We start from the raw sequence: 26,689 nt of genomic DNA, 5'->3' as shown, positions 1-26,689 counted from the left end.
GCTTCAGATTCCGTGTCTCCCTCTCTCTCTTTGCCCCTCCCCTTCTCATGCTCTCTCTCTCTCTCTCTCTCAAAACTGAATAAACGTTAAAAAAAAAAATTAAAACAAAAAAGAAAAGAGGTGGCCCATTCTTGGCTTTGGCCATTTCCAAATGATCCAAATCCAGAGCCGGAAAAGAAGGCCCAAGAAGGGGAAATGGAGACAAAGACTTGAAACCAAGTATGACCCTCCTATTGCTCCTTTCACAGCAACCCCACACCTACTCAGCTGTGGCCTGTGCAAAGAAGTGAATGTCAGTGTCTTCCCATGGTGCACTGCGTGACCCCACAGCGCTGAGGAAGCTCTGCACGAGCTTTAGTGTCCCTTTCACAGAAGTAGGAACAGTGGCTCTGAGATGATAGGGGCTTTCCCGGGCCACACGGCCAGAAGCAGCAGGGGTTGCTTTCCAACACAGCTCTCCTGATGCCCAGTCTGTGCCCTCTCCACACAGTCCCACCATCCTGGCCAGGAAAAGGGCAGATAGGGCAGTCTTTCCATTTCTGTCAGTGGCTGAGGAACAGACAGATTTCTAGTGAGCACTGGGCAAAGGACTTTTCCAGCACAGATGGCCAAGGGTCCTGCCCAGGGATTAGTACCCTTGCTTGGTGACCTAATGCATCGCCTGCTACCAGGGGACAGATGAGGTTCAGGTAAAGGACCCTAATCGGTCATTCAATAAGCCCTGACAAAGTCCTGTCCACTTCAGGGCTTGTCCCCAGACTAGGGGCCCTCCTTCCTGGTCACTGAGTCATGGGCTTCCAGTAGGTCAGGGTAAGAGTAGTCCCAGGGAGCCTCCAGAAAATTCTGTCCTTGCAGACAGGGAGATGGAGGCCAAGGCCTGCCCAGGGTCCCATCCACAAAAGTAACAGCAGCACCTTCCCCACAAGTCATTGTGAGGATTAAATGAGATAATGCAAAGACAACGCAAAGCACTCACCCCACAGTTAGCACTCAAAGAGATACTATTTTTGTCGTCATTGTGATTTTGCCTACCAGACCCAAGCTACTAGGCCTCCAGGAGAAGAAAGAGTGCCTCCTGGTTTACAGTCCAGGCCTCTGACCCACCTGGTTGCTCACGGTGGTGTGATGGAAAGACTCAGAAGCAGAAGTTCTGGAACCCAGTCTCGTCTGGCCTCTACTTAGGTGTGTGACCTGGGGACCTGGGGAAGGCCCTGCTGAACCTCCCCCACTAGTGCCTTGGTTTTCTTCTCACTGAGAAGTAAACTAGATATTCAGGAGGGACCCTTCCAGTTTGGGAATCTCCAATTTCAGCAGCAAAACTGCCCTGACCAGAAAGCTGTGAAAGCGTGTGCCTGGCTGGGAGGAGGAAGCCCCGTTGGAGACAGACAAAGGCGCCCTGTGCAGGCCCTGCCTCTGGCCCAGCCCAGAGTTCTGTGGGTTTCCACACCCAAGCCCAGGGCCTTCCAAGAATCACAGTTAAAAGGTATTACTTGAAAGTTGCCAGACAGTTAACTTTGAGTTCCTGGAAGCTGTAGTCCAGGAACAGCTGGGGGTTGGGAATGGTGGTGAAGCGAGGCTGGATGGGGGAGGTGAGAAGTGGGGAACAAAGACCGAGGTGAGGGAAGGACTGGCCACAGGGAGAGGGGAGAGCAGGCAGGAGCTCCGAGCACAGCTCAAACACAGGGTTCAGATGACCACGGCTTTGACCTCCTTCAGCCTAGGACACTATCCAGCCACAAAATAGAAGCAACAGTGTGTTTTCTTAACAGGAAACTCTGTCACCATGCGGGAGGGCAGAGCCTTTGGGTGGTCATCCTGCTGTTCCCTTGAAGACTCTCAGGCCACCCCTCCATTCTCCTTTGGCCCAGAGACACTGACATTGGTTGCTTTTCTCTAAAACATGACCACAAAATCTCCCCTCTGAAGCAGCACCCTTCACCTCTGCAGCCTGGCTATTAGGGAACCCGCAGCAAACCGGGCAGAGGCAGGCTGCTGTTGCCATGGTGACCAGCATCCTGAGGCCACAGGAGATCACCAAGTCCCGACTCCCGGCAACGCCTCTATCACACGGAGGCCATGATCACTGCCATCAATCAAGCACCTCCAGGGTGCCAGTTCTGAGCCCAGCTCTTTGCACGCCCTGCATGATGTACCCTCGGAACAGCGCTACGAGGGGCAATGGTGTATCTCCTTTCACAACAGGGGAAGCCGGCAGTCTGGCTGCAGAGCCCAGGTCTCAACCACAACAGCAGTCTGCCCTTATCCACGGTTTCAGTTACTCACACAGGGTCATCTGCGGTCTCGAATCAGACAAGCTTCCTTCTGAGATGTCGTCAAAAGGCCCACACTAGCCTAACACTGTGTCACAGTGCTGATGCCGTTGTCCTCACTACAGCTCCTCTGGTAGGCATCTAATCATCTCACATCACCACCACAAGGGTGAGTACAGTCCAGCAAGAGCTTTTGAGAGAAAGACCACATTCACATAATTTTTATTATGGTGTTTTGTTATCATTGTTCCAGCTTACTTTTAGTTGTTGTTGTGAATCTTATTGTGCCTATTGTATAAATGAAACTTTATTATTGGATATATAGGGCTCAGTAGTACCCCGGTCTCAGGCATCCACTGGGGGTCTTGGAGCATACCCCCATGGATAAGGGGGACTACTGTAACAAACTGAAATAAAATATAACTGCTGGAGCACCTGGGTGGCTCAATCGGTCGAGTCCGACTTTAGCTCAGGTCATGTTCTCGATCGAAGTCCATGAGTTCGAGCCCTGCATCGGGCTCTGTGCTGACAGCTCAGAGCCTGGAGCCTGCTTTGGATTCTGTGTCTCCCTCTCTCTCTGCCCCTCCCCAACTTGCACTCTCTCTCTCTCTCTCAAAAATAAGTAAACATTAAAAAAATTAAAAAAATATATATAACTGCCTATAGAAGTACAGTGCAATGGTGAAGGCTAAAAGGGATGTGGCTGTGCCACTTAGAAGTGTGACCCTGGGGAAGAGGTCTGTTTGCTTAGTGCTGATTCCCTCATCTCTAAAACGTGACAACTTCAGAGGGTTGTGAGGATTAAAAAAGCGCATACGAACCCCTGTCCCTGGGCAGGCCCCAGCGGTGCTCAGTGAAGATTTCGTCACCCATTACAGGGCCTGCCAAACCTTCAGCCCTGCACACTCCGCACACAGGAACTAAAGAGTAGGATGTGGGCACTGGGGGAGCATCACCTGGGTACGAGGCACTGGGCCAGGGGCCCAGGAGGGTCATTCAACCAGGGGCCTGGGCTCTGCGACACAGTAGGATTCTGGGCCCTGATCCCTCACTGCGGCAAACCCCCTCTGCCCCGTCAGTCCCTACCCCACCCTCAGCCACCGGCAGTGCCATCCTGGGTGGGGCAGACAGGGCAGGGCAGGGCTGGGCATCATTATCACTCCCAGCTCAGGGCTGGAGACAGAGTTAAGCCAGGCCTTCTTATCGGCTCCCCAAGCACTATGCTGAAAGGCACTGCCTGGCTCTGAAGCTTGGGGGCTGGAAGGCGGGGCCCTGTAGTGGCTGCCCAAGTCCTTGCTCCTCTAGAATGGTCCCCGGAGCAAGAATGGAAGAAGCAGCCTGGCAAACAGAACTCCACCTGGCTTGGATACCGTGTCATCTTAGGCAATCCCTTCCCTCTCTAATCTCCATCTGTGAAACTGGGGGTGGAGGGGCAGCTGGAGAAGATGACCCCTGAGTCCCTCGCAGCTTGAAAGAGTTGGGATCCTGTGACCACCTGTGAGGTAGCCATGCTGATTGTCCTATTTACAGACAAGGCACCTGAGGCCGAGCAGAGGGAAGAGACTCATTCCCATAGCATACTAGTCGGTGGCAGAGCTGAGGGACACCCAAGCCAGTGCTCTTCCCACACCACATGCCCTGACCTTCTAGCAGGCCCATGGAGGAAAAGTCTAGAAATGACAAAAGCACAGCTACTTCTGGGCTCCCCATCCCAGGTCCAAACCCCTCCACGAGGTTCCAGGTATGGGCTGGGGACCTCAGAAGAGCTCCAGGCCCGTGGATACCTGGCAGCCCTACGGAGTGAGAGGTCACTCCTTGGCTTCTGTCCAGGGAAGGCAAGGATGGCAGGGCTTTCTGGGTGCGGGGAGAGCTGGCCCCATAACTGGACTCGGATAATACCTCTGCTCTTATCAATGGGCCAAGGGCTCCAAGGGGTATATCTGAGAATCAAGGGCAGGTTCAGCAGAAGTGGGGAGGGAGCACAGAGGCAAGGTGAGTGCAGCTCAGCTGAAGCTTTTAGTCTGGAAGGAAAGAATCTCTGAGGGGATGGGTGTGGGCGGAGTCACAGGAAGGGGCAAGCTAGGTCCACTTACCCTTTGAGGAGCAGAGGAACCTGATCCAAAGAGCTTTCTAAAGAAATCTTAAAAACCTCAGTTTGGGATGGACGAGGGAGACCCAAAATCTATGCCCCAGAGCAGAGGAGTCATGGCTGCCTTTGAGAACCTAAGAAAAGTTATGCCCTTGCTTAATGGGGAAACTGAGGCCCAGGCTTTTGGGGAGATGACTCACACCTAGCTTAAGACTTGGAAGGCCCTGGGGCGCCTGGGTGGCTCAGTTGGTTAAGCATCCAACTTCAGCTCAGGTCATGATCTTACAGCCTATGAATTCAGGCCCCGCATCTGGCTCTGGGCTGACAGCTCAGAGCCTGAAGCCTGCTTCAGATTCTGTCCCTCTCTCTCTCTGTCCCTCCCCAACTCATGCTCTGTTTCTCTCTGTCTCTCTCAAAAATAAACATTAAAACATTTTTTATAAAGACTTGGAAAGCCCTGTTGGAGAGGGGGTGAGTCCCCTGTACAGCTGGGGGCAGTGACCCAGGAGGTTCAGTCCTAATGACCAGTCACCAGGCTCTGAACCAGGCAGGGCAGCAGAGAAACAGGCCATGCGGCAGAGCAGGACTAGGCCTTCCAGACCCTGGGGCCTGGCTTTCTCAGGCCCCGGCAGAGCTGGGGCTCCAGGCAGGCACCACCTGGGTACTCAGCCAGTTCCCTGAATATCCAGGCCTTGGCTCAGGATTCCTGGGCTCTCTTCTTCTCTGGCCCAGGCTCAGAGGACTCCCATCTGGGAGCAGGCCTGCAGCTCTCCTCACTGCTGGGCAGCCAGGGCTGAGCTGTGCCCTCTGAAACCACCCAGACAGGTGATGAACACATACACCACATACAGCCCTGGGGTTGGGGGCTCAAAAGGCCTCATGCCCTCTTCCCCTCCCCAGGCACCCCTGGACTGCAGGCTTCCCAGACAGATACAACTGCTTCACCTTTATTTGTAAATGCTGGCCCTAAGACTTTTAAATGTGGCCACCGAAGCCATTTGCAACAAGGCCAAAACTAGGCTGCCTTTCTGTAGGCCAGTGAGTACCCTGCACCCCTCCCAGAACCCAAGGTTAACTCTGAGTTAAGCAGGGGTGAGAGCTGAGAAAAGGCTTGAACACCGAGAGCGCTTGGCATGGGGAGTCCATGAGACCAGGGCAAAGGGGGCAAGAAAGAGCTGTAGTCCTTGGGGTTGAGCAAGACTGTTCAGGGGCCCAGAGAGCCAGAGCCAGAGCCAGGGGTAAAGCTGGGGCTGGACAGGGAAGGGCCCAAAGCCGCCATGGACATTCCAGGGAGGAGGAAGAAGGAAGGGCAGCAGCGAGAGGCACTCAGCATATAGAGAACTGAAGTTACGTCCTGCATTGTGGGTCACCCACCTCTCCAGGCTGGGCTGGCACCCCCAAAGTATGAGCTCCTGCCACCCCCACAATACACATACAGGCACACAAACCTCCATGGGACCCTGAGGTGTTCACCTGGTCCTCTGCTGACATGCCTTCCTCTCACCTTCACCACATCCTGAGCTCGCCTGGCAACGAGGGTGGCAGGAAGCAGCATGGTTAGTGCCCATCATCACCTCCTAATGTAGCAGTTCTGAACCTTCAGGGTGGCAGGAGCACATGGGACACTTGAAAAAAATTCAGATTCAGATTCCTGCCCTCCCTTCTCGTCAAGATTCTGAATCAGTGGTCTGAGGACCCAGGTAATTCTGAGAGGGTGGTCCTTGGAGAAATGCAACTGCTGCATTCATCGTGTGCCTACTGTGCACCTGACGTTTGGCATAAACCACCTTATTTTGTCCTTTGACACCCTTCCGGGAAAGGTGCCATCATTTCTATTCCCAAGGTCACACACTGCCCACTAGAGAAATCGCAGTTTGAGGTAGTTCCCTCTCTCCCCACCCCCTTCCCGTCCCCCAGGGGCCTGCAGACTCACAGGGTCTGGGACCCACCCCAGGGACAGGACCAGAACCAGCATGTGACTCCCCAACAGGAAGGAGTGACCAAGGTGACACCAGTTAGTAAGAAAGATGTAGAATTGTACTGTAACGGAGAATACCCCCACCCCTCCACTTCCCAGGGATGAGGCAGCAAAAGGGCCCAGTCCCAGCCTGAGGGCCGCCAAGTCACCAGGGAGGCTCCAGTGTGGCAAGGCTGGACCTGGCTGGCTTGGCCAATTCCCAGGCGGCGGGCGCCCCCTGCAGCCAGACAGGGGAGTGGCAGGCAGAGGCCTGGACGTTCCCAGGGCTGACCTCCCTGGGACGGCTAGGTTTTCTCTGGCATCGTCTCCGGGCCTCACTGTGGTCCTTATGGTTGCCCCATTTTAAGGATGAGAGAAGTGTTGAGTGTCTTGCCCAAAATCGCAGAGCCAGCCAATATGGGACCCTGGCTCCTCCCTCCCGGAGTCTTTGTCCCAGCCCCCCAGAGCCCCCCTCACCTCCAAGCTCCCTCGCCCATAGGACAGACAGGACCTTTGTAGGAGGCAGGCAGTGGGTATTTAATAGGCTTTGGTGGAGGATCTCGACACTCCCACCAGGGAAGTGGGCAAGGGTGGGGCACAGACAGGCCTCCACACAGGGCTCAGGAGATGAGGTTCAGATGCAGGGGCTCCTGGCATCGCCGGGTGTGAAGGGGCAAGAGGTGGGCAGAGCCTCGTCTGGGGCACTCCTGCAGCAGGGGAAAAAACACTGGGCCTGCGTGGAGCTAAACACAGAGTGGAGGGATGGGGGCTCTCCCCAAGCCCCTGCCCCACAGCTCATGACCCTCCAGTTGGGGAGCAAGAAACTGTCCAAGCCACCAGCCCCACAGGGAGAGCAAAGGGAGTGGGCTGGTCCCACAGAATGTCACTGCAGGGGCCCTGGGGGAGGAGGAGGCTGTGGATTACACACCCCCACTTCATTCCTAATGGTCCACTTCCAGGCATTTCATATGTTGGGCTTCAGAGTAAAAGTTGCCTTTAAATAAAGGGCTCCAATCTCAGAATTATGAACCACTGGCCTAGTCTCAGTCACTAATAGCTGAGGAAACAGACACCCAGAAAGGGTAAGTGGCCTCAGGCCAACCAGCAAGTGGTCTTTTCTCTTTATGTCTCCAGGGACCCCTGGTGTATTCTGAGGACTGTGACTTTACTTCCAGCACTCCTCAGGTCTATGATCCCCCTCCCTCAAGCTCTGAGTGCTCCAGTCTCAGGGCCAGCTAAACATGGGGTGAGGGGGTTCCCCCCGACACTTGTAATATCCACAGAATCCCTCTCCCAACACACACAAGTTCTCTCTCTCTCTCTCTCTCTCTCTCTCTCTCTTCTTACCTCCTGGAGGGCTAGAGCCTCTCCCTGAGGGAACCTTCCCTGGTTTGTGGAGACTCAGAGGTTGGGGCTGGGGGCCAGAACCAGGCTCTGGGAGGGCTGGGGGACTGAGCACCGAGGGGCACACTGGGAAGTGCAGGTTCTGCATGGGCACCCAGTCAGACCCCGCCACTCTCTGCAGCCAGACAGCTTCAGTCATGTACCTGGGGAGCAATAAGCCAGATGGAAGGGGTCATGGCCCTCCTGGCCTGCTCCCCCTCAGCTTGGGGAGCACACAGCCCAAGGCTTGGCCCTGCAGAGAGCTGCAGCCAGTCTTTCAGGCTATAGTGCCCCTCTACCACATTTCTTAGGGTAAGAATCCACAAAGGCAAGGAAGTGAGGGTTCCAGAGGCTCTCACAATGCCCTGAAGGAAACCCCGAAAGAAGAACAGTGAATATAAAGGCCTGGGAGCTGGGGCTAAGAGGTCAGGGGCGACGACCCGGCTTTATCCCAACTCCCCCTCCCCCCCACCACGCCCCATCACTGGGTCCTCTGGTCTGCAAACTCACTTGGGTCCCAGCGGTGCACAAATTGTTACATACCAGTTGCTGGCACAGCCGTGGTCGAAGGGGTTGTATCCCTGCAGGTATCGGCACTGGAGGGAGGTGAGGGCCAAAAGAGGAACTCAGGTTCAGCAGGACCGGGCAGCCTACCCTCTGATGGTCCTCCCTGAACCATCAGCTCAGCACAGGTCCATGGCAAGACTCCAAGGGCAGAGAGAGTGAGCCAAGGCCTCCCCTGACCCACCTCTGAGTAGCTCTCTCCAGGCAACCCCTGGCCCTGCCCCCACCTCTCCTGCCTTCTCAGGGATCCTCCCCCATCACCCGTACTCTCTTTTGCAGTATCCTCTCCTTCTGTTTCCTTTGGCCACACCACATCCTCCTGCTACCTCCTTCTAGATACACTTTCAGATCTTTTTGTGGCTAAACTGGTCCAAATACAGTTCCACACCCCTTCCCCAATTTCCCTACCTTCCCAGTTCTCATTTTTTCCAAACTTGTGCTTTCACTGAATTTCACTATCTAGAAGGCCAATTGCATGGGGCCCAACCATATTTCCCTAACAAAATAACTTGGCCCTGGAAATCTGGACTGAAGTTCCTGAGCACCCATGCAGTGAAGGTCAAGCCCAAAGGTGAAGTCCTCCCGTGAATACTCTTAACCAAGTTCTTCCCCTCCCCTCCCTCTACCCATCAGCCCCCCCTCCTCCCCCTCCCCAGCACGAGCAGATTCTCATAGCTACAAAATGTCTGTAATGATCAAAAGTGGCCCAAGGGCACCTCTGCCCACCACGGGGAGTTCCCCTGTGTCCCATGCCCTTATCACAAAGATTTTGACCTTCAACACTATTCTCCATCACAAGGTGTCAGGACTCCATGCAGGGCAGCTGACACCTAGGGGAGAAAAAGTCAAGACGGCTCCACAATGTCCCATTGTTGACAAAAAGTGACATCGACCATCAAGACACTGAGTTCTAAACGTTTAAAGCATTAAGGGAAACTGCCATTCTATTTGAAATTTTAATTAAATGGTTAGAAGAGTTTGATTATATTTACAATTAGAATTTTAAATTTAGAGAAATAAATTTTGATTGATTAGGTGTATATGAAGTATACAAAAACAACTGTCCAACACTTAAAAGCATGATGATTGTCTGATGAACTCATTAGAACTCACTAGTAAACGACAGCACCTTCCTCTCCCCACGTGAGAGCTTCTCGGATGTGAATGGAATCCAACAGCTCCAATTCCGTGTCTCAAATGCTCCCACACTCCACAGGACAAAAATCAAAGCGGGCATCTTCTCTTCCCAGCTCCTCCTTCCCAGGCTCTCTGCTGCCTCTGCTCTCTGCCCTTCTTCCCCAGGGATCGGGGCATCAGGCATTTTTCTCTCTCTTTCTCTCCCAAGGCATTATCAATTCCTTTGTGTAAAGACTCACTCATTCGCTCGGAAATATCTGGGGGCCTCAACAATGTCCTAGGCACAGCACTGGGGGCTGAGGACACAACCAGCACCACCAAAGCCTGCCTTAACTTTCAGGCCGCTGGGGAGTGGGCAGGGCAGTGCACAGAAGAGCAGGCAGCCGGGGCCAAGACTCCAAGGTGCAGGGAGAGGAGCAGCAGCCCTGGAAAGCAGACAGTGGGGCCCTGAGAGGCCACGGCAGGGGCATTCAGCTTCCCTGATACTGTGTGCAGCCTGGAAAGATTAAGTCTTAGGGCTGCCTACTGGCCCCTTGGAGAGCACAGCGCCAACGTGACAGTGAGGAGAGGCCGGGCTGGAAGCTGGCTGAGGAAGGCAAAGAATGATACCGGCGAGCATAGCCAGCTCGTTCAAGAAATATGGCCCTGCTGGAGGGGAGAAGGCAACAGGTGGAGAAGAGGCTTGTGTTGTTAGGAGTGTTCTCTTTGTTCCTAAGATGGGAGAGACGCGAACACGTGTAAATGATGATGGGAAGGAATGGTAATAAGAGCAACAACAATATATAGGGCTTCTGCTCATACTGGCTGCTGCTCTCCGTGTCTTACACGTATTAAGCCGTGCGGCCCCGTTTCACAGATGGGGAAACCAAAGCACCAGGTAGCTAAGTAACAAATCCAGTATCTCCCTGCCGATATGAAGCTGCGGTTGGAATTTATGTAGACTGGCTCCAGCGCCCTTGGTATCAACCACTGGGGCAAGTGGCCCCAAAAGACGTGGTTCAGGGATGGAGGTAGGAAGGGAATGAAGTCAAAGTGTGTAAAGAATGCCTGAAATGGGGGTCGTCTGGGTGGCTCAGTTGGTTAAGTGTCCAACCTCGGCTCAGGTCATGATCTCACGGTTTGTGGGTTCGAGACCCACGTCGGGCTCTGTGCTGACAGCTCGGAGCCTGGAGCCTGCTCTGGATTCTGTGTCTCCCTCTATCTCTGACCTTCCCCCACTCACGCTCTGTCTCCATCTCTAATAAATAAACATTAAAAAAGAAAAAAAAAGAATGCCTGAAACAGGTTCTGCAGGTGAGGGGACAGAGCCCTGAAAGAATGAGTCACACTCATCACAGAGTGCAGCAAATCACAGAGTGCAAACCCCATTTAGATTTCTGAAGACTGGAGATCACAGACTGGGAGACCCCCATTCTGAGCAGTGGAGCAAGGGCAGGCCAAGGGCCTGACGTGGGGCTAGAAGAACCATGGGATGTGGGAAGGGGAATGCTGCCCAAGGGAGGCTGAAATGATGGACTGAGGCTGGAGACAGAAGACACGCAGACCACAGAAGGTAATGAGAAAGGGATAATGGGTACTGAGCAAGAGGAGTCACCGGTGGGCTGGAGTGGTTGAGTAGTGACTGTAAGGACAGCAAGTGGTGGGCAAATAGGGGTCCTCTGTCCTGTCAGTTGTCTCAGTATCTCCAGCTCTCCCTCATCAATGTAGGCAACTACAATCTTCCTAAAACAACCTTCAGTTGGGGTGCCTGGCTGGCTCAGTCTGGGTAGAGCACGTGGCTTTTGATTTCAGCAGCTCTTAATCTCAGGGTATTGAGTGCAAGCCCCACATTGGTCATAGAGCTAACTTAAAAATAATAATAACAACAATCTTTAGCCAAGTCATCGTCCTGCTAAAGGAATCCCATGGCAAGGATGTTCACTTTTATCACTTCTACTCAACATTGCACTGGAGATCCAAGACGGTCAGTACAGTAAGAAAAGAAAAAGAAATAAAGCCATACATGTTAGGAAGGAAGAAATGAAACTGTCCTTATTCACAGATGACATGATTTTCTATGTAGAATCAACAAAAAAAAACTATTAGAATAAGTGAGTCTAGCAAAATTGCAAGATTCAAGACCGATAAACAAAAAATCCATTGTATTTCCTTATAATAATAATGAAACAGAAATGAAATTTAAAAACACATTTATGGGGAGTCTGGGTGGCTGAGTCAGTTGAACATCTGACTCTTGATTTCAGCTCAGGTTATGATCCCAGGGTTGTGGGATTGAGCCCTGCATCAGGATCCAAGCAGGGAGCCTCCTTAAGACTCTCTCTGTCTGTCTGTTTGTCTCTCTCTCTTTCTCTCCCCCTCTGCCACTCTCTCCCTCTTTAAAAATAAAAAAAGTAAAGGAAGCAAAAATAATATAAAAACAGGGAGAGGGACAAAACACAAGAGACTCTTAAATATAGAGAACAAACAGAGGGTTACTGGAGGGGTTGTGGGAGGGGGATGGGCTAAATGGGTAAGGGGCATTAAGGAATCTGCTCCTGAAATTATTGTTGCACTATAAGCCAACTAACTTGGACGTAAATTCAAAAATAAACTATTTAATTAATTTAAAAAATATTTAAAAATTAAAAATTAAAATAAAATAAATAAAAGTAGCACATTTATAATAACACGAAAAGCAAAATACTTAGAAAAGATCAGGGAGCCTGGGTGGCTCAGTCAGTTAAGTGGCTGACTTCAGCTCAGGTCATGATCTCACAGTCATGAATTCAAGCCCCACGTCGGGCTCTGTGCTGACAGCTCAGAGCCTGGAGCCTGCTTTGGATTCTATGTCTCCCTCTCTCTCTGTCCCTCCCTGCTTGCCCTCTGTCTCTCTCTCAAAAATAAACAGACATTTAAAAAAATACTTAGAAAAGATCTAACACAATGTATGCAAGATCTATATACTGAAAACTACAAACACTAATGAAAGAAATTGAAGAAGTACATGGAAAGAGGTTTGTGGTTTCAAAAGCTCAATATGGGTAAAACGTCAATTTTCCAAATTGACCTATAGGTTCAATGTAATCCACATAAAAATCTCAGCAAACGTTTTTGTGGAAATTAAGCTGATTCTAAAAGTTATGTGGAAAATCAAAGGAACTAGGATAACCAAAAAAACTCCCCAAAAGAACAAAGTTGGAGAACTTACATTGTGCAATTTCAAGACGTAATGTAAACCTACTAATCCAGACAGTGTGGTATTGGCAAAAGAACAGAGTCCAGAAATACACCCACAACTACATAGTTAACTGATTCTTGACACATGTGGAAAGGTAACTCAATGCAAGAGGACCATTTTTCAACAAATGGTGCTGGAACAGCCCATTTGCAAAAATAATACATCTTGACCCTACCTTGCATCATATACAAAATTTAATGCAAAATGAGTCATAGTCCTAAATATAAAATCCAAAACTTATAAAACTTCCAGAAGAAAATATAAGAAAATCTTTGTGACCTTGAGTTAGGCAAAATTTTCTTAATTACAACACCAAAAACATGGTCTATAAAAGGGAAAAACCAATAGTGTACTTCAGCAGAATTTAAAACTTCTGATCTTTGGAAGGCACTGTTAAAAAAAAATTGAGATGACATACAGACTGGGAGAAAATATTTGCAAAACACATATCTGAATCCAGAGTACATAAAGAAGTCTTAGGACTCAATAATTTCACAAAGAAAAAAATGGGGGGGGGGCGGCGCCTGGGTGGCTCAGTCGGTGAAGCATCAGACTTCCAACTCAGGTCATGATCTCACTGTTCATGGGTTCAAGCCCTGCATCCGGCTCTGTGCTGACAGCTCAGAGCCTGCAGCCTGTTTCAGATTCTGTGTCTCCTTTGCTCTCTGCCCCTCCCTCACTTGCACTCTGTGCAGTCTCTCTCTCTGTCTCAAAAATAAATAAACATTTTAAAAAATTAAAAACGAAAAAACTGACAATACCAAATGTTAGTGAAGATGTAGAGCAACTGAAATTCTCACACATTGACTGTGGAAATGCACAGTGGGAATGCAGCCATTTGGGGAAACAATTTGACGGCCTCATAAAGTTAAATGTACAGTTACCATATGACCCAGCAATACCACGCCTAAGCATTTACCCAAAAAGAAATGAAAATGTATGTTCACGCGCCTGTACACCAATGTTTATAATCGCTGAAAACCGGAAACAACCCGAATACGCTTCCATCAGCAAATGGATAAACAAGTGGGGGTATATCCACATGTTGCAATACTGCGTGGCAATAAAAAGGAAGAAACTACTGATATGGGCAGCAACATAGATGCATTTCAAATGCAGTATGCTAAGTGGAAGAAGCCAGATTGTAAGGACCAGATAAGACAGCACATTTGTAAACCTGTGTAGCCTGTGCACATGAGACAGCTCAGCACTCAGACCCCAGGAGACCCTCTGACCTGGACATGCAAAGAAGACAGGTGAAGCTTCCCTGGCCAGGCCTACAGCCAGCCTGAGGGCCTTGGGCACCTAGTGTCAGCAAGCCTGGGGGAAGACACGAGTGTCTTTCTCCCCCTGGCCTGACCAGGTCCAGCATAGGTGTGGATGCCTCTGCGTGTCAGCACCTGCACAGGCAAGGGCCAACCTCCCAGGACAGGTGACAGGTAGTGACCTGCATGAGTGACCAAGAGTGGCTGGGAGTTACTGCCACCCTTGGCCTTTAGCGATCCCAGAAGTGGTTTCACACCTGCCACAGGAGCTGGTGTGGGTGGGCCTCCTGGGCAGGGGCAGGGTGGGGGCAGGTGGGCAGTCAAGAAGGGCACTCACTTCCACACAGATGTTGCACCAGGGACAGTGGTAGGTCCGGGGCGGGCGGTGGAAGCAGCACTTTTGGCACCATTGCAGACGGAAGGCCCTCTGGTTCACCCACACCACATGCACCATCATGGGGCCCTGTTCATTGGAGCCTGTCACAGGAAGAGGATTGGGCAGCAGTAAGAGGGCCTTCCATCAGTCTGCTGCTCCGGGGGTAGGGAGGCCAGCTCCCTATCATTACTGGGCTCCAGGAAGTGTGGGGAAGAGATGGGCAGGGGCATCCCTGGTCCCCACTGAGCAATCTGCCCAAGCACAGAGAGACTGGCATTCAGAGGGAAGGTAAGTTTCCAGGCAGAAGTGTTCTGTGAGGACTCAGCCCTTTGAAACTGTGACTGATGCTTTAAGGAGTTTGTGCAGTGGGAAGGACGAAGGGAGAACTGAGTGGTTTCAAAGGGCTGGCTTCTCCCCCCACCCAAAGCAACTGGAAAACTCCAGAAATCTGGTTTTCCACATCTTCGTGGCTTAGACGATGAAGTGCCAGAGGCAGGGCCTAGGAAAATGAGGATGTGCACTGAAAGGGTCCTGAGGCCCGAGGAGGGGAGATGGAAGGAGCCCTTCAGGAGAGGTTACATCCTTCTCCCAGGGACCAATGCCTCACCTTGATGCAAGATGCCCGGGTCTGAGAAATTGAGTGAAACGAGACTGAAGAAGGTGAGGACACAGAGGAGGCCTGTGACAAGAGGAAAAGCCCACTCCCCATTCTGGGCCAGCCACCTGCAACTGAGACCAGAGCGGGGCTCAGCCCTGATCTGGGGTGGGGGTGGGGAGGTGAAGTTCTCTCTGAACCTGGTCCACTTGGTCAGAACCCAAGTGGTTCTGAACCCCTTGAAGCCTGCTCTAAATATCCAGGCTGGTGACAGATCCATAGAGACTCCACCAAATGTCACCCAGTGTTACGGGCCACCTGCAGCTCCCAGAGGCACCAAGCACTATATACCCGTGCCTTTGCACATTCGATTCCCTCTGCCTAGAGTATCCTCCCTTCTCTCGCCCCTCTTCCACCCTTCCCCTTCCTCTGCACTGTCATTATCTGTCTTCCTTTCTGTCTCTGTAGGAAACCTGTGGCTCGTGTGGGAGGGAGACTCACGGGAATGCAAAGAAAAGGCCACTGAAAACTACCAGCAGCACCACATTGAAGGCAGCAAATAGGCTTGGGAGGATCCAGGGAAGCGGGGCCTGAGGCAGGGGATGGGGCTCCTTCATGAGGGGCATGGCGTCCTTCAAGACTGGCATGGCTGGACCTCCTGCACCCCCAGGGGAGATCAGAGTCACCAGGCTCCCTCACCCCAGCTGGCTCCAGGAGCCCCATGGCCACAGCAGCCTCGGAAGCCACAGCCCAGGGTGGAAGGAAAGAAGCTCCAATGTGACATCATAGAGGTTGAGGAGAATGGAGGCTAGGGGCTCTTCAGCAGAACTGTCTGCAGCCAGTGACCAGAACTTCCAACAGCAGCCCCCCCCATCCCCCCCCGAACACACACACTTGTGCCAGGGACTGAGTGGTCCTGCCCTATGAGGTTGGCTTTGAGACTACATGAGATTAGAGAGACACATGGGGAGAAGGTGGGCGATTCTAGTCATCTTTTCAGGCTCAGTGCTAATTGAAGCAAACAGTGCTTGTTGTTCACTCTATTTTTTTCCCCTCTTTTATTATTACAAAATTCCACTTTGGGGAGTGGAGGGGCAGCTAGATAATTTTCTAACTTCCCTCATTTCCAGGGCTGGCTTCATGACACAGGTTTGGTCAATGAGACAAAGGGGATGTCTGCTGAGGATTCTCAGAAAAGATTTGCCTTGTCCTCTTCTTCTGGTCTTGAACCTAGATGTGCTGGCTGAAGGTACCACCTTGGACCCATTAGGCAGTATGTCAACAGGTTACAAAGAATGACATTGTTGAGTCACTGCCCCAGACTTAAACTGCCTCCCTCTGAGCTGCTTATTATATGAGAAGATAGCTGGATTTTCTGTTACATGCGGCTGACATTGGTCATTTGTTTTGGCCATTAAGCATCTGAACCCCTCTGTTTTTGGAGGATTCCTTGCACTGTACCTTATCACGAAGGGCAAAGACTGGTCCCCATACCAGTTGGAGCTAAAACTGCCAGATAATCGCATTCAAAGCCTCTCCTGCAGCTCGCGCATAGCCCTGTGACCCAGCCACCACCAATTAGCCTCAGAACTGCTACCACCAACCGAGTGGGAGTCTTCTGAGATACAGCAGCTGCACACATTTTCAGGGCTCCCGCATGTAGAAGTGTGATGGCCATTTTGAATGTCACCTTAATTTCAACAGTGATTGCGCTGTTCTTCAACATGGATAAAATATGTAATTCTAAGAGTCCTACTTTTTTTTGTTTGTTTGTTTTTTTCTTAATGTTTATCTCGAGAGAGAGAAAGAGCGAGCGCACTGGTGTGCTAGACAGAGAGAGTGGGGGAGGGGCAGAGAGAGAGAGAATCCCAAGCTGGGGCCCAAATTCAGAAGAATAAAATTGACTTTGTGTCTTTTTGACTGGTAGGTGACACCAAAGACCTGCTCTGCCCCCTCATGACCTGTGACATGGCACTACCACGCATAGAAGGACGTTAACGCACAGATATAATTAACATGCTCCATATTTTCTTATGTGCTCAACAATATTGTAAGAGCTGCCCTATTTATTGGGCCCACATTGTGGGGTAAGCTGATAAATAAAAAAGAGGATTAAATCTAATACCCGTATAGGTATGGGGTTATCAATATGAATAAATTTTTTCAGTACTTTGGATACTCTTGCAGAGTGGGTAAAAGTACATTTGAATTCCAGGGCAAAGCCCAACACAGACTGTCAACAAATTGGCTTCTAAGAATATTTTATTCCTTAGTTTAAAACACGTATGTCAATTGGCAGCAATTTTGGCACACACCTTAGGTAACAGATTCGTCAGTGTTTTTCACTGTCCATTAATTCATTTTTCCTCCTCAGGTTAATTACCAGTCAAGTCTTCATGGAATAATTATGGGGACCCATTACTTATATACCTCACCCCAGTAGAGATTCCATTCTCCTCCATTCTGATAACATTAGCTCCTGGAACAAGTTAATGTGCCTTGTCATCAACATATGGTTTCTCTGCTCCTTTCTGTTTTGTGTGAAGCTGCAGACCAGAGATGGGGTCTTCTGGAAGAAACATCGAAGGACATAAAGGGATAGGGAATAGACACACGATTACAGACTTCCGTAGAATAAGCTGATGTGACCACAGAACAGACACCTCACTGTCGGTCAATCCCTGGATTCCATCCTCCAAAAACCTCCTTCTCCCCCAGTGCTGTTCATCCCAGTCATCAGGACCATCATTCACCCTATTGTTCAGATCAAACCCGTGGAGTCGCCTGACTCCTGTCCTTATCTCATCCAATCCACCAGCTCTGCCATCAAAATAGAATCTCTCAAGTCCAAGCCATCACCCTCTCTTGCCTGGATATTCTGATAACCTTCTAACTGCCCCGTGCCTCTTCTGTCCTTGGCCTTTAATGGACTCTGTTCCAAATAGCAGCCAGTGCTCCTTTTAGAACTTAGCTCATGGCCTCTGGTTGGAAACTTCCAACTGCTTCATAGGTCGCTCAGAGTAAAATCCAAAGTCCTTACCGTGGCCTTCAAGGCCCTGCCTGACCTGGCTCCTCTAACTTTCTGTCCTCATTTCCTAACACTCAGCCCCTTGCTCACTCCACATCAGCCAGGCACACTAGCCTCCTTGCTGTTCCTCAAACACACCCGGCATTCTCCAGTCCTGGGTCCTCTGCACTTGCTCTCCCGTTTCCCTGGAATTCTTTGCCACAAACGTGGTAAGTGAAGATCTCGCTTCCTCTGTTCTTTTGCTCAAGTGGTGACTCTGCCTGCATCTCCGGCTGTTTCTTCAGTGTACACCCCTCGCAGGTGCACTTTGGGCCAACAAATGTGAATATTTAAAACACCTTTGGCATAATTTGCAAGATACTTGCCAGAAGGTTTGTGCATGTTCACACTGCTGTTATGAGCATAAGCATATGATAATACTAACACTATAATCAAATATCAACATAAAATAATTTCTCAACTTTTATAGATGACAAATGTTACCTTGATCATTTCATTTATATCTCCTTAAGCTGCTTATGAAGTTAAGTATTCTTATGCACCCAGAGGTCATCTTATTGTAGTCGTCTTGTGAATTGCCCTTTTCCATCTTTTGCTTTATCTCAGTGTAGAAATGTTGGGCTATTTTTCTCTTTTTTCATGGGTGATAAATGTACATAACATAAAATTGATCATTTTAGCCACTTTCCAGTTAAGTACATTCACAATGTCGTACAGCCTTCACCATCACCCATTTCAGGCCTCTTCCATCATCCCGAACAGAAACTCCGTACCCATTACGCAGTGACTCCTCAATCGCCCCTGCCCCATCCGGTAACCACTGCTCTGCTTTCTGTCTCTGTATTTGACTATTGTTGGTCCCTCATATAAGTGGAATCACACAACACCTGTCCTCTTATGTCTGGCTTTTTCCACGCAGCATCGTGTCCTCAGGGTTCATCATTGGCCTTTAGCCGGCCTGAAAGTTGGTATGTTGCAGCAGGTGTCAGAATTCCCTTCCTTTTCCAGGCTGAATAATATTTCATTGTATGTATTTGCCACATTTGGTTTGTCTTATTCACCTGTTGATGGCATTTAGGTTGTTTCCACCTCTGAGCTGTTGTGAATAACGCTGCTATGAACGTGGGTGTGCAAATATCTCTTCAAGTCCCTGTTTCCCATCCTTTTGAGTACATATCCAGAAGCAGAATTTCTGGATCATATGTAGTCTTATGTTTCATATTGTGAGGGGCTGCTGTACCATTTTACATTCTCACCAACAATGCACAGGGCTCCAATTTCTCCACATCCTTGCTAACATTTTTTTCATATAAAAAAATTTGTATTTTTTGCAAATATATTCCCAGTTTGTTGTTTGCCTTTTAATTTTGTGTGTAATGTTTCACATAAAGTTTTTGTGGTTTCTCTCTCTCTCTTTTTTTAGGTAGGCTTCATGCCTAGCGTGGAGCCCAATGCAGGGCTTGAACTCACGACCCTGAGATCAAGACCTGAGCTGAGATCAAGAGTCTGACTGAGCCACCTACGTACCCCTTGTGTTGTTTTTATGTAACAAATCTATTTATCATTTCCTTAGCATTATTTTACCTTACTTTTCCCCTCTCCTGTCTGATGAATATTTAGCTGTATTTCTTGTGTTCTTTTCCATTTAATTCTTTAATCTGAAACTAATGTAAGGATAAAATAGAAGGCAAAGGCCTAAAGTGTATTTTTCTCATATCATTATAATTGATTATTCCAGCAGTAGTTCTGAGTAAGCTTTCTTTTCTCTCTTACATCAGATTCTAAATTTTTCATATATGCTATGATCTGTGGGCAGCACGGGGAGGTGCCTTCCAGACACCCTCAGGAATGAAGAACTCATCCCCCAGCTGCTAGAAGACAGACTCAGCTTTGGGGAGTGCCTCCCCTAGAGAAAGTGACCTCACCCAAGGTTCCACCTCCTTCCATAGCAGTTTGCATCCAAGGAGTGAGCAATATACAGTATAAAGGCCCACACACTTTTCTCAGTGCACAACTACTCTCAGTGCACAACCATTCTGAAGGGCCATCCAGCCCCTGTGTGACCTATAGCTTGGCTAAGGATATGGTTGGGCTCTTAGCACAGGCTGACTTCTCCTCTGCTCAGTCCTGTTTCCTTTCCTTTGTTTTTACAGGCATTGATCCTAAAATTATTCCCTAATGAACATCGTGCATGCTCATCTCTAAAGTCCATTTGCAAATTTTTTTTTTATCTATTTATTGAATTTAGCACCATATATTTTGATGTTTGTAGTTTTAGAATCCAGGGTTTGGGGGTGTTTTTTTGCATTTTTTTAAAAATTTATTTATTTTGAGAGAGAGAGTTTGAACAGGGGAGGTACAGAGAAGGAGGGAGAGAGAGAATCCCAAGCAGGTGCCCAGCATGGAGCCTGACGCAGGGCTCAAGTTCAGGAACCCTGAGATCATGACCTGAGCTGAAACCAAGAGTCAGTCGCTTAACCAACTGAGTCACCCAGGCGCCCCTGCTTCTTGCATACTTAGTTGTCATTATCTGAATCCCTAAATTTATGATGCTATGCAGTAAACAAAAAATAAACGCAAAAATATTAAATGATGAATAAGAAATGAGGCCTCACTCGAACATCACCTTTCATTAAAACTAGCATCTTCTGGGGTGCCTGCGTGGCTCAGGTGGTTAAGCGTCCAGCTCTTGACTTCAGCTCAGGTTGTGATCTCACAGTTCATGGATTCTAACCCCATGTCGGGCTCTATACTGGCAGTGCAGAGCCTGCTTGGGATTCTCTGTCTCCCTTTCTCTCTGCCCCTTCCTTTGCTTTGTCTCTCTCTCTCTCAAAATAAACAAATAAACTTAAAAAACTAGCATCTTCCTTTTCCATTTCAACTGTAATGCAAAACAATGCAAGTACAATGACAATTTACTACCAAGTAACACTTAAAGTCTTGCAAAAAAAAAAAAAGCAGAATTTTATACTGATATAAGTGATATTGGAACATCATTTAAATCACCCAAAAGGTCATCAATCAATAAGGAGCTAGTCTAAAATAGCTAAAAGTTCAGAAAGGGAAAATCAACAAGGTTGACAGCCTAGTAGGCTCTTCAAAAAAAGAATGGCTGATAGCTTCACTAGTAAATTCTATATGACATTAAAAAATGAACACCAATCCTCTTCAAACTCTTCCAAGAAACAGAAGAGAAAAAGGAACACCTTCCTACCTCATTCTGTGATGTCAGTATTACCATGACACCAAAGCCAGCTGAAGACATCACAAAAAATCCCCTACGGACTAATATCCTTTATCAATATGGTTGCAAAAATCTTTGGTGAAATACTAGCAAACTGAATCCAGAAGCATATTAAAAGATTATACACCATGACCAAGTGGGATTTATTCCAGGAACCCAAGAGCGGTCCAACACACATAAATCAGCTACTACACCACATTAACAGAATGAAGGAAAAAATATATATGGTCATCTTAATGAAGAAAAGGCATTTGGCAAAATCCAATACCATTCCATGATTAAAACACTCCACAGCCTAGGAATAGAAAGGATGTTTCTCAAATAAAGGGCATTTATAAAAAACCCACAGCTAACATTACACTTAATGATGAAAGACTGAAAGCTTTCCTTATAAGATCAGGAACAAGACAGGGATGCTTGTTTTTGCCACTTTTATTTAACATTGTACTGGAATTTGTAGTTAGAGCAACTAGGGAAGGAAGGAAGGTATGGAGGGAAAGAGGGAGGGAAAGAAGAAAGAAGAAGAAAGAAAGAAAGAAAGAAAGAAAGAAAGAAAGAAAGGGCATCTGCACTGCAAATCTCCAAAATCTCTATTTGCAAACACAATTTTGTATATAGGAAACCTTAAAGAACACACACACGCACGCACGCACACACATACACAATATCAGAGCTAATAAATGAGTTCAGGAAAATAGCAGCATTATTCATAGCCAAAAAATGGAAATAATCCAAATGCCCATTCACTGATGAATGGGTAAACTAAATAAGGTATGTCCACCCAATGGAATATTATTCAACCATAAGAAGGAGCAGAGCACTGGTACCTGCTGCAACATGGATGAACCTTGAAAACATGTCCCATGAAAAAAGTCAGGCACAAAACACCAAATTGTATGATTATATCTTTTATTTTTAGAGAGACAGAGCATGAGTGGGAGAAAGGGGCAGAGAGAAGAGAGAGAGAGAGAGAGAGAGAGAGAGAGAGAGAGAGAGAGAGTCTCAAGCAGGCTCCATGCTCAGTGTCCGACATGGGGTTCGTTCCCACGACCCTGGAATTATGACTCAAGCCAAAATCAAGAGTCAGATGCTCAATCAACTGAGCCACCCAGGAGCCCCCATATGATTCTATTTAGTAGAATCATTTGCCAGAATTGCCTATTTGCCAGAATAGGCAAATCCATAGAGAGAGGAAGTAGACTAGTGGTTGCCAGGGGATGGGAAGAAGGAAGAATTGGGAAGTAGGAGGTTTCTTTTTGGGCTGATGGAAATTTTCTGCAATTAAAGTAATGGTGATAGTTGCACAACATTATAAATACACTAAAAAAAAACACTGAATTAGGGGCACCTGGGTGGCTCAGTTGGTTAAGCATCTGACTTCAGCTCAGGTCATGATCTCGTGTTCGTGAATTCAAGCCTCAAATCAGGCTCTGTGCTGACAGCTCAGAGCCTGGAGCCTGCTTCAGATTCTGTGTTTCCATCTCTCTGCCCCTCCCCTGCTCACACTCTGTCTCTCTCTTTCTCTCAAAAATAAATAAATGTTAAAAATTCTTTTAAAAAAACACTGAATTTTATACTTTATAATGACTAAACTGGTGAATTTTGTGTTATGTGAATTTTACCTCAACAAGAAATTTTTTTTAAAAAGAGACAATGGCCTTTAAATATCAAATGATTGAGGACCTGGCACAAAAACAGACACATAGACCAATGGAATAGAATGGAAACCCCAGAACTAGACCCACAAACGTATGGCCAACTCATCTTTGACAAAGCAGGAAAGAACATCCAATGGAAAAAAGACAGTCTCTTTAACAAATGGTGCTGGGAGAACTGGACAGCAACATGCAGAAGGTTGAAACTAGACCACTTTCTCACACCATTCACCAAAATAAACTCAAAATGGATAAAGGACCTGAATGTGAGACAGGAAACCATCAAAACCTTAGAGGAGAAAGCAGGAAAAGACCTCTCTGACCTCAGCCGTAGCAATCTCTTACTCGACACATCCCCAAAGGCAAGGGAATTAAAAGCAAAAGTGAATTACTGGGACCTTATGAAGATAAAAAGCTTCTGCACAGCAAAGGAAACAACCAACAAAACTAAAAGGCAACCAACGGAATGGGAAAAGACATTTGCAAATGACATATCGGACAAAGGGCTAGTATCCAAAATCTATAAAGAGCTCACCAAACTCCACACCCGAAAAACAAATAACCCAGTGAAGAAATGGGCAGAAAACATGAATAGACACTTCTCTAAAGAAGACATCCGGATGGCCAACAGGCACATGAAAAGATGTTCAGCGTCGCTCCTTATCAGGGAAATACAAATCAAAACCACACTCAGATATCACCTCACGCCAGTCAGAGTGGCCAAAATGAACAAATCAGGAGACTCTAGATGCTGGAGAGGATGTGGAGAAACGGGAACCCTCTTGCACTGTTGGTGGGAATGCAAATTGGTGCAGCCGCTCTGGAAAGCAGTGTGGAGGTTCCTCAGAAAATTAAAAATAGACCTACCCTATGACCCAGCAATAGCACTGCTAGGAATTTATCCAAGGGATACAGGAGTACTGATGCATAGGGGCACTTGTACCCCAATGTTCATAGCAGCACTCTCAACAATAGCCAAATTATGGAAAGAGCCTAAATGTCCATCAACTGATGAATGGATAAAGAAATTGTGGTTTATATACACAATGGAATACTACGTGGCAATGAGAAAAAATGAAATATGGCCTTTTGTAGCAACGTGGATGGAACTGGAGAGTGTGATGCTAAGTGAAATAAGCCATACAGAGAAAGACAGATACCATATGGTTTCACTCTTATGTGGATCCTGAGAAACTTAACGGGAACCCATGGGGGAGGGGAAGGAAAAAAAAAAAAAAGAGGTTAGAGTGGGAGAGAGCCAAAGCATAAGAGACTGTTAAAAACTGAGAACAAACTGAGGGTTGATGGGGGGTGGGAGGGAGGGGAGGGTGGGTGATGGGTATTGAGGAGGGCACCTTTTGGGATGAGCACTGGGTGTTGTATGGAAACCAATTTGTCAATAAATTTCATATATTAAAAAAAACAAAAACAAAAACAAATGATTGAGGACCCCTGAGGAAAACTGATGACATTTATGGGGTTTTTATACTATGATTTTTCAAAAATGATCCTTACACCAAAAGAACCAACATTGAAGTGATAGGTGTGTCCCATCATGCAATCATGCAATTTTGTGAGACTAAGCAAAAAAAAAAAAAAAAGAAGAAGAAGAATGAGTCATTCTTCTTTGGGTCTAAAATTCAGGGTGTGACAGCCAGCGGTCCGAAATTAGCAAGGGAAGAACGTGACTGGCAGGTCCAGCTCTCCTCTTGCCATACCTTAGCTAGGGGTGGGCTGGCCTTGAGTCAGGGTGTCATTGCCCTGGAGTATCCGTGGGTCACACTGCATAGAAGACAGCCACCTAGGGATTCTGGGTGGGGCAGAAGTACCGGCTCAGAGCGAAAGCCCTCCCTCTCACCAACACCCTGCCATTCCTCCCTCCCTCGTCATCAGACCTAAGAATTAACCAGTCTCCCCTGAGCCTCCCAGTCCCTGCTGCTTAGCTGCATAAACAGCGATGTCAGTCTTGGCTGCCATCCCTTCCTGACCCCCTCTGGTTCTTCGTCCCCCTCCCCCTACCTCCCCCTCCCACCATTCTGTCCTGAAGAAATTTCAGAGAACATCTTCAACGCCCTGCTATCTGCTCTAAGGAAGTCTAAAGTTCAGGGCTTTGGGCAATTAAGCTCAAGGCCTCTCACCAGGCTAGAGAGGAATGACCCAGGGAGCATTCCTGTGGCAACTGCTGAGGAAGCTGAGTCAGCCCTGTCTCTTGGCTTTGTCAGGGTGGAACCAAGGCACCTATGTCAATGCCTCTCTCCAGGTCAATGCCTTTGTTTTCCTTGCTGTGCCCTTGCCTCCACCTCAGAAGGCAACCGAGTCCCCGAGACTACACTGTCCTGTCCCAAGAGTTGTACTTTAGGAGGAGAGCGAAAGAGGGAGAGAGCTGCGCTTGACCCTTGGGGGATATTTTTAGGTGTGTGGGGACAGGAGTGGGTGTCCTCTTCACACCACATCACTGACTGCTTCCTCTGACTGTATCTCCTCCCCATCCCGGAATCAACTCTCTTGACCCTCTCATGGGCCCTTTTCTTACCTGGACCTCAACGGAGCTCCTAGTCTAGGTCCCTTCTGCCTCTCTCTACACTCCCATGGCTCTCCATCCAACCTGATGTCATAACTTCTCTGAGCCTCCGTTTCTTCATCTGTAAAATGTGAATAAAGACAGTACTTACTTTACAAGACTGGTTGCAAAGTTGCAGTGAGATAAGGAACATACTGCATTTTCTACAGCTCCTGGTGCACCCCAAATTCTCAGTAAACATTTGCTGCTGCTGTTGTTGTGTTTTTATTATTTCATCAGTCATGTAAGCAGTTCTTTTCGTTTTTTTTTTTTAATGTTTATTTATTTTTGAGAGACAGCAAGCAGGGGAGGGGCAGAGAGAGAGACACACACACAGGCTCCAGGCTCCGAGCTGTCAGCACAGAGCCCGACGCGGGGCTCAAACTCACAAACCATGAGATCATGACCTGAGCTGAAGTCAGACGCTTAACCACTGAGCCACCCAGGCTCCCCAGTCGTGTAAGCTGTTCTAAAGAGCACTTAGGATGTATTAGACCCTATTCGGGGAACCTAAGGGTACTATGCTTGGATTCAAATACTTTTAAATCTACTTGGAGAGGGAAGAGAACATAGTTCTCTAATCAATACAATAGTTCAGAAAACATACCATTTGGCACAGCTTTTCAGAATCTATCAAATTTCTCAGAAATCTAACTCAGCAACTCTGCCTCTGTACCTTTGCTGCATCTTGGGCTGCTGTTTGGCCGAATACACCCATCATCAACATGAGCTGGGCTGAGCTTTGGGAAACCCACATGGGCCTCGTCTGGCTTTTCCAGCTCGTCCTTCCTTCTGCCTGCCAGGCCAACGGTGCCAGCACAGCACAGTCCCGGAATTGGCCCTGACTCTCCCATCTCTAGGGGACCAGAGACTGAGTTCCAGACAGGTCCTGGGAGAAAGGGGGCTGCCGACCAGTAGTATTGCAGGGAGGATACAGAACTTTACTCCTATCATCACCCTAGAAGACTCCTTAGAGGAGGTGTAGGATGAGGGTTGGTAGGCAGCAAAGGGTGGCTAAAGGGATCTGTGGGAGGGAGGAAGGAAGGACCACACCTAGAGAGAGGGAGGAGTCAGGAAGGGGGGGGGAGGGGGGAACTTAGCCAGTCAAAAGGATCAAATTCCTCCAGGGTGAACTCTGAGATAGGTTCTAGGGATTTGCGACACAGAAAGCCCGAGTAAAGGGAGTCAGAGAGGAAGACTCTGTCACTCCACCTACACGTGGCCCAGGTGCTCTGAGAGAGTCCAGCAGGCAGCAGAACCAGCGGGAGCCGCCTCCTTCAGGGCCCCCACCTTCCTGCCCCTTCTTGCCCCTCAGTGCCTGCTGGAAAGCCAGACAGGGGGAGAAGACG

At 48.4% G+C, this 26,689-nt stretch overlaps 1 protein-coding gene across 1 annotated transcript; it reads right to left on the bottom strand.

Annotated features, from left to right (window-relative positions):
* Nucleotides 1-7,186: 7,186 nt before the first annotated feature.
* ZDHHC19 (zinc finger DHHC-type palmitoyltransferase 19) lies at nucleotides 7,187-15,500 on the bottom strand. Its single transcript, XM_047100431.1, has 8 exons — nucleotides 15,355-15,500; nucleotides 14,866-14,987; nucleotides 14,220-14,359; nucleotides 13,978-14,110; nucleotides 9,927-10,045; nucleotides 9,499-9,733; nucleotides 8,210-8,324; nucleotides 7,187-7,863 (listed from the first exon to the last, which is right to left on the bottom strand). The coding sequence occupies exons 1-8, from the start codon at nucleotides 15,498-15,500 to the stop codon at nucleotides 7,542-7,544; spliced, it is 1,332 nt and encodes a 443-aa protein (XP_046956387.1). The 3' UTR covers nucleotides 7,187-7,541.
* Nucleotides 15,501-26,689: the final 11,189 nt, after the last annotated feature.

This window comes from Lynx rufus, unplaced genomic scaffold, assembly GCF_022079265.1.
Source record: "Lynx rufus isolate CCGP_SWC_20201006 ecotype Redwood Valley unplaced genomic scaffold, mLynRuf1.p SCAF_5, whole genome shotgun sequence".
Lineage (NCBI taxonomy): Eukaryota > Metazoa > Chordata > Mammalia > Carnivora > Felidae > Lynx > Lynx rufus.
This window is presented reverse-complemented; position numbering and strand designations above follow the sequence as displayed.